We start from the raw sequence: 18,207 nt of genomic DNA, 5'->3' as shown, positions 1-18,207 counted from the left end.
TGTTCAGCTTACACCCACCGCATTCAATTGTTTTTGGTTCAACCACATGTCTGACATGTAGGGAAACCTATCACCATGCTTAATAGTATCCAAACCAAACTGATAATTCCACATATGTATATTATCTGCGTATGGTAATTTCCCTGTGTCTGAAGGGGAGCACTCTGCTTACCTAATTCTAAGCATAAGTTGATAAGAGCCAAGGTTTGGTATCCCCAGAGTGTGCTTTTACTGAGAGTTCCACATATATGTGCCACTTACAAATGGAAATTTCTTGGTGTCTGGAACGTGTGCGCTCTTCTGGTAGGAATGCTGACTTCTTCTCTTTCCGCTGGAGGAGAAGCCTCTCTGCTGACTTCTCCTCTCTCTTCTCATAACCTCTCCCTCCACTTCCACCCACCACATCCACCCGCTTGACCTGGTGGTTACCCTGGGTCTCAACATCTCAGACCTCACCATCACCAACAAAGCCATCTCGGACCATTACATCATCTCCCTTAACTTCTCAATTCCTCTCCCTACAGCCACCCAACCCATCTCCTACCACCCCCTGAAAAAAAAATGACCCACCCTCTCTCACTCCACTACCTTGGAATCAGCTGAACTCCTCCCCCTCTGGGCTTCTTCCTGCAATGACCTATTCTCCTAGGTCACTCTCATCCACAACTCCCTCTCCACCACTCTTGATGCCCTTGCCCCCTTCATTTCCCGAACTGTCTCCTACTCACGGAAGTCATCCAGATATACCAGCCACCTCCACTTCCTTAAGGCTCAGTTGCGTGCCGCTGAACGCACCTAGCTCAAATGCAACTTAACAGTGAATCGACAGAAATGGCTGGACCTTATTAAATCTTACCGTGCCTACTCACTTTCACTAAATAATCCTTCTACGCCCAAGACAATCTTGGAGGCCAAGGACAAGCTCAGGCTTCTCTTCTCCATCACCAACCGGCTCCGCCACCAACCCTCTCACACGTCACCCATCCTTTCCTCCAACACCAACTGCGAGGAGATGCTGGACTTCCTCTATACCAAAGTCAAGAGGATCCACTCAGCTGCCCTTCCGTCTACTACCCCCTCCCCATCTCCCCCTCACATCGCAGCTCCAACCCATCCCTCCCTCCACATCTTCGAACCTGTCTTCGACTTCTCTCTCATCACCACCATAACCAATATGAAACCGACCACCTGCTTCCTCTACCCCATTCCTACACCTCTTCTTACCTCCCTGCAGCATCTCCTTTCTCCCCTACTCAGACAATCCCTGTCCACTGGCACAGTTCCCACCACTCTAAAAACGTCCATCATCATTCCTATCCTTAAAAAAACCCTCCCTGGTCCTGTCCCTGCTCTCAAACTACCAGCCCACCTCCAACCTCCCTTTCCAAATTCCTGGAATGAATCGTTGCGTCCCAGCTTTGCTCCTTCCTCTCCCACCACTCCCTTCAACAACCCCTCCAATCGAGTTTCAGTGCTGCCCACAGCACAGAAACAGTTTTGGTCGCAGTGACAAATGACATTTTGTCCATCTGCAAACAGGGCTCCCCCTGCCTCCTCATCCTCTTTGACTTCTCTGCTGCCTCAATACCATTGACCATTCTATCCTCCTCCACCACCTCTCCTCTCACCTCAACCTTCAAGGTTCTGCCTTAAATGGTTCAGATCCTACTTCTCACACCGTCTCCACTTCATCTCCACAAATGGCTTCTCCTCTAGCCCGCAAACCATCTTGTGCAGACTTCCTCAGGGCTCTGTCCTTGGTTCCCTTCTTTTCAATACCTATATGCTCCCTCTTGGTCACATCATCTGCAGACATGGGGTCAATTTCCACCTGCGGATGCAGATGACACCCAACTCTCATCTCTCTGCCTCCACCCTTGACTTCAGGACCACTGCTGTCCTGACAGAATGTCTGTCAGACATCAAGTCCTGATGAGAGCTAACTTTCTGCAGTTGAGCGTCAACAAGACTGAGATCCTCCTGCTTGGCTCTTGTCAGCGCCTTCACACCTCAGGTACTGACAGTATCACCGCACTGATCAGACCGAAACCTTGATGTCTTGTTTGACCCTCAACTATCCTTCCTACATCACATCCATGCCATGTTCCACTCTGCTCTGAGGCTCTGTCCTCGGTCCCCTCCTTTTCACCCTCTATATGCTCCCCCTTGGTGACATCATCTGCAGACATGGGGTTAACTTCCACATGTATGCAGATGAAACCCAACTCTACCTTTCTTCCTCTACCCTCAACTCCACGACCACCGATGTCCTGACAGCCTGCCTGTCCGACATCGAGTCCTGGACGAGAGACAACTTTCTTCAGCTCAACGTGCGTAAAACTGAGGCCCTCCTGATTGGCTCGCGTCAGCGCCTCCGCACCTCAGGCTCTGACAGCATCGGCATCCAAGGCTGTACTCTCCACCTCTCAAAGCCGGTCAGGAATCTCGGTGTTCTGTTCGACCCTGAGCTGTCCTTTCTCCCTCATATCCGCGCCACAACTGGCACTGCCTTCCATCACCTCCAGAATATCGCCAGACTACGGCACTACCTCACCCCTCACGCTGCTGAAACCCTGGTCCACGCCTTTATCGCCTCAAGGCTGGACTATGGGAACTCTCTACTCGCCGGCCCTCCCGGCTCCTCCCTCCACAAGCTGCAGGTCATTCAGAACTCTGCAGCTCGTGTACTGTCCCGCACCAGGCTTCGCGACCACATCACTCCCACCCTCGCTCGCCTCCACTGGCTCCCCATCCCCCAGAGGATCAAATTCAAGATCCTCATCCTCACCTACAAGGCCATTCACGGCCTTGGTCCCCCCTACCTCTCTGACCTACTATCTCCCTACCTACCTGCCCGTACCCTCCGTTCCTCTGGCTCTGGTCTGCTCCACATCCCCCGCCCCAACCGCCCTACCATCGGTGGCCGGGCCTTCAGCCTCTCAGCCCCTAGGCTCTGGAACTCTATCCCCCAGTGCCTTCGCCGCCTCCTCCCTTTCCTCCTTCAAGGCTGGTCTCAAGACCTTTCTCTTTGACCGAGCCCTCGGCTCCCCTCTCGACTCTCTACCCCCTCCTCGCTCCCTCCCTTCCCTTCCCTCACCCTGACCATTTCCCCTCTGCTCGGGTCCTGACCCAACTGTACAGCGCCTTGGGACGTCCTCCTGACGTGAAAGGTGCTCTATAAATGGAATCTTGTTGTTGTTGTTGCCTCCCCCACCTCGGGAACATCGCTCGAGTCTGCCACTACCTCACATTACAGACTGCCGAGACCCTCATATACACATTAATAACATCTAGGCTCGACTGCGCAAACTTCCTTTTTATTGGGCTCCCCAATTCCTCCCTCCATAGGCTGCAAATCATCCAGATCTCTGCAGCCTGTGTCCTCTACTGCTCCAGGCTCTGCGACCCTATCACCCCCATACTCGCCTGACTTCACTGGCTTCCCATCACACAGAGGATACAGTTCAAGATCCTGGTCCTCACCTTCAAAGCCCTCCATGCTCCCCCCTATCTCTGCGACCTTCTAACCCCCTACCAACCTGCCCGCTCCCTCCGTTCAGCAGGCTCCGGCCTGCTTCACATCCCCCGCCTCGCCCACCCCACCATTGGTTGGTGGGCCTTCTGCCCCCACCCTCTGGAACTTCATCCCACAGATCCCCGCCTCGCCTCTCCCATGTCGCCTTCAAGACCAGTCTCAAGACCCTCCTCTTTGACCTTGCCTTCGGTCACCTTCCTTCCCCCACTGCCCTCCATCCTCCCAATCCCGACCCACAGCTCAGGTCCAAAACATTGATTGTCCAGCCCCTTGGAACAAAAGGCCCTATACAAATGTAATTTTGTTGTTGTTGAATGCACCCTGCTTACCTAATTCCAGAAAGTAATAGGTATAGGTTGGAAAGTGCCAAGGTTTGGGTACCCCGGAGTGTGGGCTGAGGTACTGTTGGAGTATAACCAGCTAAAACCACATAGCTTGGCACTGATAATGTCTGGCAAGCTTTCCCGCTGCTTGTTCAGCTAGGACCACCATAACAGTTAGGGTTTGGGCTTGCAGGGTTAATAGGAGCTGAGAATCCCTACGCCCAGTAGCACTGCATTAGTATTCCATGATATCCAAATTGGATTGCTCCTAAAACCATCTCCTCCAGGTGGTGATATAAGGGGGCTTCAATCACAGTGTCTTCACCCCCAGTTGTAGTCCTTGGTTACTTCCCATCAAATTACAGGCAACATTACTGCACAAATGTGCAGCAGGAACATAGTGTAAGACATTTTGTTCCACAAATCTTGCAAACAAAAACAAAATACACCTTGTAAGGCACATTGGGATTCAAAAGTTACTTTCCTTACCATTGCATAACATCCATCATTGGCTAGTATAACGATGTCTATTGGTGAGGTGTGGTTTGCCACACATATGCCTCCCTTTTTGGGTCTGTTTTCCCTGAAATCAGAAAGTATTTTGTTAGGATTACTGTAACACTAACAGTACAGTAGTTAACAAATCCTGGTAACACAGGGATCAATCTACACAAGTACATATCGGCAAATATCTCTGCTATTCTTTACACCATGTTTTGCGTATGTATGCAGTTACACATAGATATTGCACAAACACAAACCCATTTAACGTGGTCTCACTTTTCTGTTGAGATTATCACGACAGAATTATCACGGTACCCACTGGTGCACCACAATCTTAATATTCTTTTGTCAAAGACAGTTAATTGACTTTCATCCTATCTCTATCAGTTGGGTGAAACATGCAGTCCAAACCATGTGGATGATGTTGGCTGCTCCAGCACTGAAATCTCTGCAAGCAGCAATAAACAATGGTAACAACTGGTGACTTCAGGCTAAAAGATTGTGGCAAAATTGAGAGAGAGGGTGTTCATACCCAAAACTAAATGACAATTAAATAGTGATTTAATTGGACTGCAGTTTTTGACATGATAGCTTTCAAGTGCTCAAATTACACAATACATTTTTCACTCAAACATTGGAATTTGGGTGAAAAACATCCTCCTTGGAATAACAAGGAAGCAGCATGTCCTAAATAACATAAAACTGTGCCAGTCACTGAACAGACCTTTTATGATGGAGACGTGATCACACAGGCAAACCGAGCTGACATAGCCATAAGTGCTTAGCGATCAATATCTTGATCAGATGCACGGCCAAGATTGCTCCAAGGAATCCATGGGACAACCTGACCTCAGGGGAATACTGGAGCATTTTGTAACTGAACAGGGAAATGCCGGACAGATTAAGTTACAGATTTGGCCTCACACATTTTATCTTGCCTGACGTTTGCTCTGCAATGGATTAAAATATTGTTGGAATTAATTCTGGACAAAGCAGTTCGTGTTTCATGTAATTAACTAAAGAATTAAAGCTGTTAGGATTGGGGCAAAGTTTGCGAAGGCAAAGGGTGCAGATTATTTCAAAAGCTATCCGCATCCTAGGTTCAGCCAGTGAAGATAAGGAGCCCTGGAATTCCGCCATTGGAAACAAACACACCCCTATGATTAGCAAACCCAAACAGGTCAGAGTTCCTTCAGACCCATCACAATTAGAAAGTCAAATTGAAATCTGTTTGCGACTCCCTTCGCTTTAAACCTACATTTAACTAAATTACAGCAAAATACGGTCAATTCACTTTACTGTCTGTTCTGTGAAGCGCTTTGAGACATCGAGAAGATGTGAAAAGCGCTATATCAAACTCAAGCATTGCTATTATTATTATTATAAATATCGTGGTTCAGCCCAGCTTAGTTGGTAACACTCTCACTCCAGAGTCAGACGTGGGTTCAAGTTCCACGTTGAAACTTGGAACTCATAACTGTCTGACATCCTGATGCAGTGCTGGGGGTGCGCTGCAATGCTGAAGGTGACGTCCTTCACATTAGACATGAAACCGAGTCTGTAGACGTTATAGATCCCATGACTCTAGTCAAAAAGAGAAGGACATTTCTCCCGGTGTCCTACCCAATAATCCACCAAACAAAATTGTTCATTCATCTCATGGCTGTTTCTGGGACATTGTTGTGTGCAATTCAGCTGCCACATTCGCCCACAAAATACACAGTCACTACACTTTACAATATATCCTGTCAAGTGCTTTGAGGTATCATCCCAACGTAAAAGTGCTATATCAAATGTAAGGATTCTTAGATTGTGTGCGAAGTATCACCGGTGACAATTAGCAAATTATATATTGCATCTGCAACCAGAATAACAGATAACAGTGTCCAGAATGATGGCTATTTTATAATGGGCCCTGTTACAATTTGGGATCTGGGCTTATGGATCCAAAGCACCACATTATGACGGCAGCCAGCTATATCTACTAAGTTCCCTAATCAAAAGTGCAACACTATGGGGAAACAAGACTCACTGCTATTTGGAAGGAAAATTTAATTTCAGTAGTGAATTAGTGCAGGTCATTAGATCTTTCACAAATTCTGTATGTTAAAAAAAGACATTTTTCAAAAAAATATTTATTTTAGGTTTAAGGAAAATTACATTCAAAATTTATAAAGGGCAATAACCCTGGGATACTTTTTGATATTTCTGTGTGTGAGTGTTGTGTATGTTATATGTGCATTGATGGTTTCACTGTCCTGACTGCACACAACAACTGACTTCACCAGCATCGCAAAGCCGGATTAGCCTATAAACCATGATTTATGTCCCCGAGGATTGAGGGGCCCCAGATATGAAACCAGCAGGGTGGACAGGCTACTCAGGAAATTGGGAAATGATACCAATAATGGGACTGTGGGTTGTTTTATGTTTTTCGGCGCTGGCATCCCTCATGAATCGTCACATGCTTTTTTCATGAAGGGCTCCCAAAAGTGATTTGGTTTATAGCCGTCAGATCCCTTAATCCAGCCCTGCAGGAATGCTGTTTCTACCTCTGATGTGAATCAGCAAGAACACACTCTGTGGCGTGAACAGCAAAGCTTCACTCAGCTGTTTATACAGGTAACAGAACAGGAGCAAAATGGTATAATTGTGGGGCTCTTATAACATTAGAAGAGTAACACAGGTTAGAAATGTAAACTATCTACATAACCTGTCAGGAACATCTTGTGCTGCATCTCTTCCCAATAACATTTCACTAAACTTCCTTTCCTTTCCTCCCTGCTCCCTCATTCATCCAACCCCTCCTCCCTCCAGGCCAATTGATAAGTGGTGACAAAACACCTGTGAAGAAAAGGGTGAGGCATTCATAGTTTGATATCAAAGTCTTCTTAGCCCTTGTTCAATATGAAATGATGGAAAATTAACAAAATAAATAGAATTATTTAAATAGTGCTGTGAAAGGTACAATGGGACACGGCCTGCAGTAAGATACCATCTAGCCCTTCGGTGTTTAAACCATTACACTGGGACAGTGAAACGTGGAGTCCTGTAGCTCAGTGGTTAGAGCACTCGCTTTGCAAGTGAGAGACCTGAGTTCAATTCCAGGCAGGACGAAACCTTGGGCAAGTTTCCTTACTCCACACGCCTAATAATAATCCCTCCAAAAAACAAAACAATAATAAATTGGTCATTTTCAATCCACGACTGTTTGTGGGACATTGCTGTGCGCAATTGGCTGCCGCGTTCGTCCACAAATATACAGTCAATTCACTTTACAGTATATTCTGTGAAGCGCTTTGGGACATCTAGAAGACGTGAAAAGTGCTATATCAAATGCAAGGATTATTATTAGTAGTAGTAGTAATGTTACCTCATTGATAGCAAATCCGATTTGCATCATGAACTGTATCCTCTGAGAGACAACCCCTAAAGATCACACCAACTACAAGAACCTCGGCTCAGAGGAGATCTTCAGCCGGAACCAGAACATGTTACACTAATTACTGTAAAGTGGAGTGACTGAGGGTTTTGTGGGTTAACACAGCAGCCAATTTGTACAAAGCAATGTCCCACAAACAGCCACGAAGTGAGTGACCAATTTATTTGGGAAGACTGCTGGCCAGGACACCAGGAGAAACTCCATTCTCTTTTCAATTAGTACCATGGGATTGTTAACATCCTCCTCTACAGGCAGACGGGGCCTTGGTTTAACATCTCATCCAAAGAACAGGACCTCCAATAATGCAGTGCATTCCCAGCTCTGCATTGGAATATCAGTGTAGACTCTATGAATTCCATTGCTCACGTGTGGCTCAAACCCACATCCGCTGACTCAGAGCGTGAGTGCTACCAGCTGAACTATGTTGACACCTAAAGTTGACTAATATATTACAACATATATAAGTTAGTCGTTGTCTTAATCATGGCGTTTCCTCTGTACAAATATTTCCGTGGTTTAAAAAAAACACGGTTGCAATATTACAATAGGGAGGTACCAAGGAAAACACTTTCCTATTACATTGTCATTTGTTGGTCATCATATGACCATTTGACACAGTTTCATTAAATTGAGGAGGAGCAATTAACTGTCAGACACTTGAGTCATCTGAAACCTTGTACAACCAGATGCTGACTAGCTTTTTCTATTTAAAAAAACTAATGATGTTTGATACATTTAAAACTTATATAAATACACACAAGGTGACCCAGTCATAAAGGATAACTCTGGAACGCAACACCGCTTATAATGTGGGTGTCCTGTGAACCCTCGGTTACTGAAGTGTGGTACACTTCCAGCTTCCAGCATGGACTGGTCAATTCCCTTCCCATGCAATTCTCATTGCTTCAATCTTAGCATCAGCAGTGTAAATCCATTTCAAATCTCTTCTCAAAAGCAATTCATTAAGTACTTTAAAAGTGCCTTTTTTAATGTTTTAAAGATCTGGTCACTTGATCGGCTCTGTAACAATAACTTTCTTTTTAAAAAGTAACTAGGGTTTGGCACTGGTTAGCAGAGCTCCTAATCACTGCACCCCTAAAGTCAAATCGCTCACACAATATGAACTGGTTAGTACACCAAGTGCCCAGATGTACAGACTTTCTAAAAGATAATAACGTAAAATAAACGTATTCAATGGCACAATTTCATTCATTCAGATAAAGAGATACACGTATGAGTGGCCACGACACAGCCTTCACTTAAGTGTTACACAGCAAGATCCCTCCCAAATATGCCTCAATATAACAACAACTTCCATTTATAATAGTGTCCTTCACTCAGGGCAGTGTCTCCGAGCGTTTAATCCTGAAGAAGACTTTGCTAATGCAGTACTGTTTGTTGACCATGTTGTTTTCACATTTATCACAATCCTCCACTGGCTAAAGGAGGGGAAAATAACACAACCACATAAGCCTGGTGCATCAGGTGCCTTGATAGCAATTTTGGGATCAAATTCAACTCTGGGGAAATCAACGTTTAGGGTGAATAGTGAAGGAGAGCATGGAATGGTTCAAGGCCTAAGCCAAACTCCTTACAGTCAGTCTCTGCAACATGTTTTAATCCCAATCTTGAAAATGTAGTCCTCCACTCCCCACTGCATTAGCATGACATTAGCGCAGCAGAAACCCTCACAAGCTCTGGGTGAGGTGAGGTATGCCACCCTGACTTGCAAGAACTCGGGTTTGACACAAGATCACCTTGGAGCAGAGCCCTCCTTCAGAGCAGGGACCCTGTGTGTACGTAAGTGTGACGTACACAGAGTGTACCTGCACAAGAACACACTCTACATCAGAGGCCTATTTTTCCATCACTTTTTGCCATTTGTGCTGTGGTTTTCTTATTGGAGAGGAATGCTTCCAGTCCCACTGTCTTGTGGTTTTACATCGATTATGCTTACCTGTCAGAAACATTTTTTAAAAAAATTAATGGTTTGCAAAAAGCACAGCTTTGTGCATTGACTCACTTGTTGTGGTAGTGAATAGTTGCTGACAGTCCTCTGGCACATATTCTGTAGCACATCAGGTGGACAAGTTCACTTAGCCACGTCTTCAAGCTGTGGGGAGACAAACACTTTAACTCTCTTTCTCTGCAATTTCCAATAAATAATAATCCTTGCATTTGATATAGCGCCGATCACCTCGTAGAGACGTCTTAAAGCGCTTCACGGGATAAACTGTAAAGTAAATTGACTGTATATTTTGTGGGCGAAACATGACAGCTAATTGCACATAACATAAAGCCAGATAAAGACAAGCTAAATGTCAACACAAAACAATCTCCTCATGCAACTCCACCCCACACCCTCTTCCTCCTATGACCATCCCCAGGTAAAACCACCTCTAGAAGCAGGGAATATCCCAATAATGATATAATAATCCTTGCATTTGGTATAGCGCCTTACCACGTTGGGAGGACGTCTCAAAGCGTTTTACAAGATTTACTGTGAAATAAAGTGACTATTTGTAGGCAAATGCAGCAGCACAATTCCCCACAGCAATGTCCCATAAACAGATATGAAACAAATGATCAATTTTATTTGGGGAGGGATTGTTGAACATGACACCAGAAGAAACTCCTTTCTCTTTTCGAATAGGGCCATGGTATCTTTAAGATCCCCTGAACAGGCATGGGACTGTGGCTTAATGTCTCATCTAATACTAAATATCAATACTGCTTCCACCACTTTAATCTCCCTGGTAGTGATAATCAGGATTCACCCTATAGATAGGCACGATCCTCTGAGAAATCTGTTAGATTGCTTTGTTTAGGTACAAAATAGCAAAGGACAGGCACACAGTAGTTATGTTCCAAACAGCAAGAGCTGAAAATGTTCTAAATCCTAAGGTGGCCAGGAGCTGAGACATCCCAATACACTAAAAGCACACAGGGAACACAAATTTGAAGTTACACTTGCATAAGTCATGGAGTATCAGAGGTGAGCACATTGTTATAATGTGTACTGTTCTGAGCAAAATAATATAATATATATAATAATCCTTGCATTTGATATAGCGCTTTTTCAAGTCTTCTAGACACCTCAAAGCGCTTTATAGAATAGACTGTAAGTGAATTGACTGTATATTTTGAGGGCAAAAAGTGGCAGCCAATTACCCACAGCAGTGTCCCACAAACATTGAAATGGATTGAAGTGACCTTTTTTTTATTATTTTCTTTTTCCTGAGGGTTTATTATCAGGCATGTGGAGTAAAGAAATTTGCCCAAAGTTTCACCCTGCCGGGAATCAAACCCAGGTCTCTCGCTTGCAAGGCGAGTGCGCCTTGAGCTACAGGACTCCTGGGTATCTGAGCTGGGTATCTGCAGATTCATTTTTTCTGCTCACCAGATATTACCCAACGTGCCAGACTCTCACCTGGGACTGTAGATGCAGCAAAACCTTCTTGTCCTCAGGACACAAGGTGTCCATCCCCAGGACACAATGTGCTCCCCCCTCCCTCTCCCACTTTCAAATATTCCCATTTCTTACCCGCTGTTTGGTAACTGTCCTACTAGGGATGTCCCAGTCACAAGCCAGCTGAGGCCGATCACCGCCAAAGTGAGCCTGCAGATGAAGTTGCATGAAGGTAAATGAACACAGTACATTAACAAATGCATCAATCTGGCTCAGCTGGTAGCACTCTTGTCTCCTAGTCAAAAGGTTGTGCGTTCAAGCACCATATCAGGACTTTGAGCTTATAATGTAGACTGATACTCCAGTTCAGTGCTGGCGGAGCATTGCATTGTCGAAGGTGACGTCCTATGGAGGAGCTGTTAAATTGAAGTACCATTTAACCATTTGTGGAGTCCTGTAGCTCAGTGGTTAGAGCACTCGCTTTGCAAGTGAGAGACCTGAGTTCAATTCCAGGCAGAGGGCGAAACCTTGGGCAAGTTTCCTTACTCCACACGCCTAATAATAACCCCTCCAAAACCAAAAACAATAATAAATTGGTCATTTTCAATCTACGACTGTTTGTGGGACATTGCCGTGCGCAATTGGCTGCCGCGTTCGCCCACAAATATACAGTCAATTCACTTTACAGTGTGTTCTGTGAAGCGTTTTGGGATGTCCTCCCGACGTGAAAAGCGCTATATCAAATGCAAGGGTTATTATTATTATTGTTATTTTTCTCCCCCCACTCCTCATGATATTTTCAACTCATGAGCGTATTGCCGGATGTGCTTTTTACAGGCACTCGCAAGCCGCCAAATGGCTGTTAACCAACAAGCCTCCACATATGACAACATTCTGTTGAACTGCACGGCGGGGGGGGGGGGAAACTAAATTGTAAAACTAAATTTGATGGACAATAACTGCAGCACTTTGTGTTTTGACTGCTCATTTTTCATATTTACCGTAAAGGAAGGAGGAAAACATATCGAATACAGAGGCCCACCCCCCATAGAATGGTCAGACGGACGCTGATGTGTTGGAAGTTTCTGTTTGTCCTCGTTAGCAGGTTCCACTTGACCATCTCTTCTGAACTAAATCTAATGGTCACATCATCCTCGACGATAGCTTCAAATCCTTTCTTGGAGAAGTAGAATGCATCGGAGAGTTCAAAGTCTCCATCCTGGAGAGATTTGTTCCTGTTGGAATGCCGCCTCAAATCCTTGATTTCTTCTTCCAGAGTAACTTTATCACTCTTCTCGATAATTTCTTTAAGACAATAGCAATTACCATTACATTTCAGTAAAGTAGTGGCTTGGCATTGGCACAAGCAAACATATGCAATCACACACTCACTCACACACATGCACACAATTACTCACACACACTGGCTCAAACACACACTTTGAAAATTATGCATGATCTTAAACTTTTAGACAATGGTTTGGAAGCTAATATCAAAGCATTAAGGACTAAAGCAGATTTTGGATGCAATGCATGTTAGGAATGTATACTGAGAAAAGGCATTCAACACCAATAAAATGTATAGTTTAGCACTGCCTTCCTGATAGTTGCTGGCTGTGCATAAGAACACAAAGAAAGACCCAGCCTAATGCAAGCATTAGAAACTATTGAGCTATCCATAGCTTAAACCTGTTTTCAAGTGATTCTAAATATAGCGAATGGGGAGAATTTGTCAGATTTTCTAAGCTGTAGGATTCTTAAGAATCCATATATTCCAATCTTACAAAATGGCATTTAAAGAAACAAAGGGTTGCACAAGACTTTCTGGCACAATGGCTAATGTTCTGTGCAATTAAGCAATAAACTTCACAATCCTGCCCTCCCGATACTAGTTTGGTCATTAATTCTACACTGAGAATAGTCGCTGAGTTTTTTTTAACCATCTACAGTTCAAATGTCTCACTCACAGAGTTAATGATTTTACTCGCTGGTGTTAGTTTGCTTTCCTTATATCACCGGACTCCATAACTCAAGTCAATTCCTAAAGGGCCTATAAAAAGAAAAAGATAGGGGGAAAAGAGGATATTGAGCCTAAACCTGCTTTAAAAAGAGTCACTGAGAGAAAAGTTAAGCACTAATCAGCAGCTACACCAACCATAAGTCGATTTCTAATACAGGTTTCAGGAACAGCACAGTGGGTCTGCTTTACAATAATCAACGGTCTTTCATTTTCATAATAAGGAATCTGAATCTCGCAAATGGGGACTCCTTTCTCTAATCGTTAGTATATTCAGGCAAACCTTGGTAATTCCTTCTCCAAAGCCATCTACTTCTGGAGTGGGTAATGGTGGTGAGGTGTGGGACAGGATGAAGCGTTTCCTCACAGCTGCATTGTTCCCAAGGTGTCGAGCTTGGCAACCAATGTCAGAATTGAGTCAATCCTCTGTGGCCAATTCCTGAGCCAGGGTGGGTCCGCAATACTCCTGGGCACTACTGATGACAGACCAGCCAGTCTGGCTCATTGGCACGACTTACAAAGGGCAAAACAGTCACTTGGGACACTGGGATTCTTCCCACTTGGCGCCTGTTGACCATGCAAGCCAAAGCCCTAACAAGGTACAATGCTCCCAGCTGGCCAAGCACAGAGGCTTGCTAGACAGTGCTATCAATAGCAAACACTTAAATATTCCCACATCCAGCTTGCTACTCGTTTAAAAAAAAAAGCAAACTTTCAGGTCATTAGGTTATACCAATGGCACTCCCACACAGAAGTTGATGTCAGGTGTGACCTCTTCAGCAGGAAGTCGGCCAATCAATTTTATGGGCCTCAGCTCCCACATTAAAGGGGCTCTCCTGTGCTTGTGAAGCACTTTGAGGTAATGACAATGATAACGAGCTGAAAGAGCAGAGTTTTTTTGTAATAATAGATACTGCAGGCTTTACTACACAGCTTCAAACACCAAAAGAACAATTAGGAATTATTGAAGAGATGTCCTCATGCAGGTCAAGACACGGGTCAATTTTTTTGTCCTAAGTTGCTTTATGTTGCATTATGTCTCTTCCTGGGAAGTGTGTAAATCAGTTTTGCTGGCAAACTACCAATAGGTGTTTCATGCTGACACTAAATGGGTTGAGAGAAGGGCCTTTTCAGTAAATACTTAAGGTGTCTTGTGCACTACTCCCTCATAGGTTGACTTTATAACATGCTGTGATCTAAAATGGTCAGTTGCTTGTAGGATTCAATAGTTACAAATTCTGCATCATCCCAAATCAACTCAAATTAATAAATTAACTGAAATCCTGCTGAGTTTTCTACGTTTTACACCCCATCTGTCATTGAAGAACACTCATGAAGAGCAGCATGCATGAAGCAACATGCCTGCTAAAAATATGTTGACAACTCCTCCACTGGATAAGAAAAACAAGATTCCAGTCAGCAAATATAAAAGACAGGACGCTTCACAAGGATATTTGAAAAACAAAAACATTTATGTAGTAATGCACTTCATATAGGATAATGTCTTGGAATGCTGTACAGTAGAGGGTTTGGACGCTGAGAAGGGGAGAGGTGGTGATCATAGGCGTAGTCAAAAAGGTAGGTTTTCAGGTGGGACTAAAAGAGCGAAAGAGGCAGTGGTTTTCTGAGGTATTTGAAGGTCAAAATAATGCCAGAAAATATTGCATGCAAGAGCATTGCCAATTTCATGATGAGGGACTTGCAAGGCGAGTGAAATATTGCAATAGGGTCTATGATAATTTCCTTGTGGTGGATTGCATGAAAAATTCTCTGTAGTTTAAAAATTAAAGAACTTTAAGGATTTTGATATTCATTCATCTTTCAAAAATTTTGTTTGCCCAATACCATTCTCTTGCTCTCATCCCCCTCCATCACCTGGAACTCTTTGACCTCAACATATAATACTAAACTTGCATTTGATATGGTGCCTAATCACTTCTCGAGACATCTCAAAGCGCTTCTCAGTGGTTAGTGCACTCGCCTCGCAAGCGAGAGACCTGGGTTTGATTCCCGGGAGGGCAAAATCTTGGGCAAGTTTCCTTACTCCACACACCTAATAATAATCCCTCAAGAAAAAAAAACAATAATAAATTGGTCATTTCAATCCACGACTGTTTGTGGGACACTGCTGTGCGCAATTGGCTACCACATTTCACCCACAAATACAGTCAATTCACTTTACAGTATATTCTGTGAAGTGCTTTGAGACATCTAGAAGGTGTAAAAGCACCATATCAAATGCAAGGATTATTATTATTATAGCCTAGCACTAACCTCCACAACTGTCTGACCCCAATCACCTTTGTGATGCAAGTCCTTGCTACAGTTCTGTTGCATCCTATTGCGTTATTCATTTTGCAAACCTCTTTTTTTCCCCCATATGCAATCTCTTGTGTATGACATATGTAAACAGAAACTTGGCTTAGCCCTCTTGTATTTTACTACATCAGCAGATACAGGAGTTAGACCTGAAACAACCTCTACAATTGTCTGCTGGCAGGCAAAGACTGGTAGGCAAGGGTTAGCACACCAAAGTACAGGGAACATTTTTTTCTGCACCCACCCTTTTACACTTGTAGACTTGGCCTCACATCCAGTGGGGAAGCAAGTAAGTAAGTGGTGCGATGACATCAGATGCATTGCAAGAGCACTTAGATATTTATTTTCGTGATTACTGCTACCAAACAAGAGGCAAAGGAGGGTTTGGGAGCTATGCCTGAATGTAAGGCAACTTTGGTTCCATCCGTTTTACCTGATTCCGCTATTGTTGTTTGGTAATGGCGATGGGGAAAATAATCTGCTAACATTTTTAAATATGTGCAACCCATCCAACACCATCACACTGCTTGCACGATGAAACAAGATGTGTTAAAGACACTCAGAATGACTTTTCATTTTAGCCTGAGGCAAATTAGCTACATTAGGATTCACCAAGACAACAGAGCAAGAGATCATGGGTTCAAAGTTGCAAAGGGCAATTTCAGCATAGACGGTGAGAATTTTTTCTTTACCCAGAGCATATTTAAAGACGAGAACAGGTTTGTCAGGAAGGGTGGTTGAGAACAGGACACTGGTCACATTTATAAAAAAAATGTTTGATTTGATGGGGGAGAATAGTAGGGTGGATGTTCTGGAAGGATGAGATTGGATGGGCCAAAGGGCCTCCTTCATCCAAACCAATCTTGTGATCTCCAATCTTTCTCCAAAACAGACCTGAGATGTTGCAGCGACAGGAATTGTCCCGTTTACATTTTTGGGGTCAGCCAGATGTCTGGCACATGCAGAACCATGCTTAAGAGTATCCAAAACAAGCTTAGAATTCTATGCATCCCAACTACACATGGAAATCCCAGAGAGAAATTGTTGGAATGGAATGCGCGCTCTCTCCCCGGAGGGACACTTTCTGCTTACATTACTGTAGGGGTAGGTAATAAATAATATACTTTGCATTTGATTTAGCGCCTTATCACGTCATCGAGACGTCTCAAAGCACTTCACAGGTCAAATGGTGTGACTGTGTGTTTTGTGAGTGATTAAGGAATCTGAGAGACTTGTGTGATCGCAGTAATCTAACATTCCAGGAAGAAGAGATCAGATGGCCTGGAATATGTCACACTTTGAATAATCTGGTTCCTTTGAGGCACAAAATAAGAAACATAGGTTTGTGATACAAAATACACCTACCATTAAAGGTCGAGTAAGTAACCTTTTCCTGTTCCTGGACTCTGTTTTTAATCTTTTGAGTCGCCCACTATAAGAAAGCAGATCCTATTATAAACTTGAAAGAATTAATAAGTGCTGAAATACAAATTCCCATTGCAAAGCTGTCGCAGCATTTTCATATCCTGACTGCAATACAACGCATGGGAAGCATACCAGTTGGATTTTTTTTAATAAGTGATTATTTCTTCTCTCCCCCTCCACACCCACAAAGAGAGCAAAATCAGGCCAATAGAGAGAGAGAGAGAGAGAAAGCGTTTCTCCCACAAAATATATAGTCAATTCAACAACAACAAATTCAATTTACAGTATGTGAAGCTCTTTGAGATGCCTCAACAATGTGATAAGGTGCTATATCAAATGCAAGGAATATTATAATAGAGCAGACCTGCCTGATCATCTTAACGTTTTGTTTATTTCTGTACCGTGAAGAAAAACAAAATCATCACTAAAACGTTTTTGTCTACTTTTGTCTAATTCATTTTACTTGCTACTTTTAAAGCCTGTGTGTAAATGTGTAAATTGATAATAGTCATTTAGATTTCAGAATTAAAAGCTATTCATTCAGTGGAAAAGCAGCCGGTGCTGATTGCTACCCTACACATTAACAACTGCACTTCCTCATTACGGCACCACCTCACAGGAGCACAGTTGAATAATGGATTGAATGGAATCCATACCCAGCAATTCCCCGAGATAAAATTGATCATTCACTTCTTGGCTGTTTGTGGAATACTGCTCCATGCAAATTGACTACCGATTTCAGCCTGAAACAGGCCACTCAGCCATACTAGTCAGTGTTTTCCAAACCCTAGTCCCCTCCTATATCCCTCTATTCTCTTCTTCCTCATACATGTATCTCGTTTCCTCTTAAATGCACAAATAAAATTGATCATTCGTTTCATGGCTATTTGTGGAACATTGCTGTGTGCAATTGTGCTGCTGTGTTTGCCTACAATCACTCCATTTCACAGTAAACCCTGTGAAGCACTTTGTAACATCCTTCCAACTTGATAAGGCGCTGTACCAAATGGAAGAATTATTATTAAGTTATTGTTCAACTACGGCTTCTGGCAATGAGTTTGTCATTCTCACCGCCGTCTATATAGAGAAGTGTCTCCTAAACTTTCTTTTAGATTTTCTGGTGCCTCCCCACACTCCTCCGTGATGAACTTGCTAACAAGTGGAAACAGCCTATGTATGTCCAGTTTATCACCTTTAAGCAGAGTACAGCCAATGCCTTTGGCATAGTACATA

At 43.7% G+C, this 18,207-nt stretch overlaps 1 protein-coding gene across 2 annotated transcripts in view; it reads right to left on the bottom strand.

The window, feature by feature from the left end:
• Positions 1–16,981, bottom strand: part of LOC103187954 (glycerol-3-phosphate acyltransferase 3-like) — a gene marked incomplete at its 5' end in the record, with an annotated part of 34,533 nt that extends 17,552 nt beyond the window's left edge. The window contains 5 exon segments of one of the 2 annotated variants that reach the window (XM_042339393.1): positions 4,348–4,441; positions 9,828–9,917; positions 11,349–11,423; positions 12,215–12,518; positions 16,915–16,981. In XM_042339393.1, coding sequence (XP_042195327.1) covers positions 4,348–4,441; positions 9,828–9,917; positions 11,349–11,423; positions 12,215–12,518; positions 16,915–16,981 — 630 coding nt within the window. 2 annotated transcript variants of the gene reach the window in all.
• Between the last annotated feature and the right edge of the window lie 1,226 nt (positions 16,982–18,207).

Source organism: Callorhinchus milii, unplaced genomic scaffold (assembly GCF_018977255.1).
Source record: "Callorhinchus milii isolate IMCB2004 unplaced genomic scaffold, IMCB_Cmil_1.0 Scaffold1, whole genome shotgun sequence".
In the NCBI taxonomy this organism is placed as follows: Eukaryota; Metazoa; Chordata; class Chondrichthyes; order Chimaeriformes; family Callorhinchidae; genus Callorhinchus; species Callorhinchus milii.
Note: the sequence above shows the minus strand (reverse complement) of the source record. Positions and strands in the feature narration are given on the sequence as shown.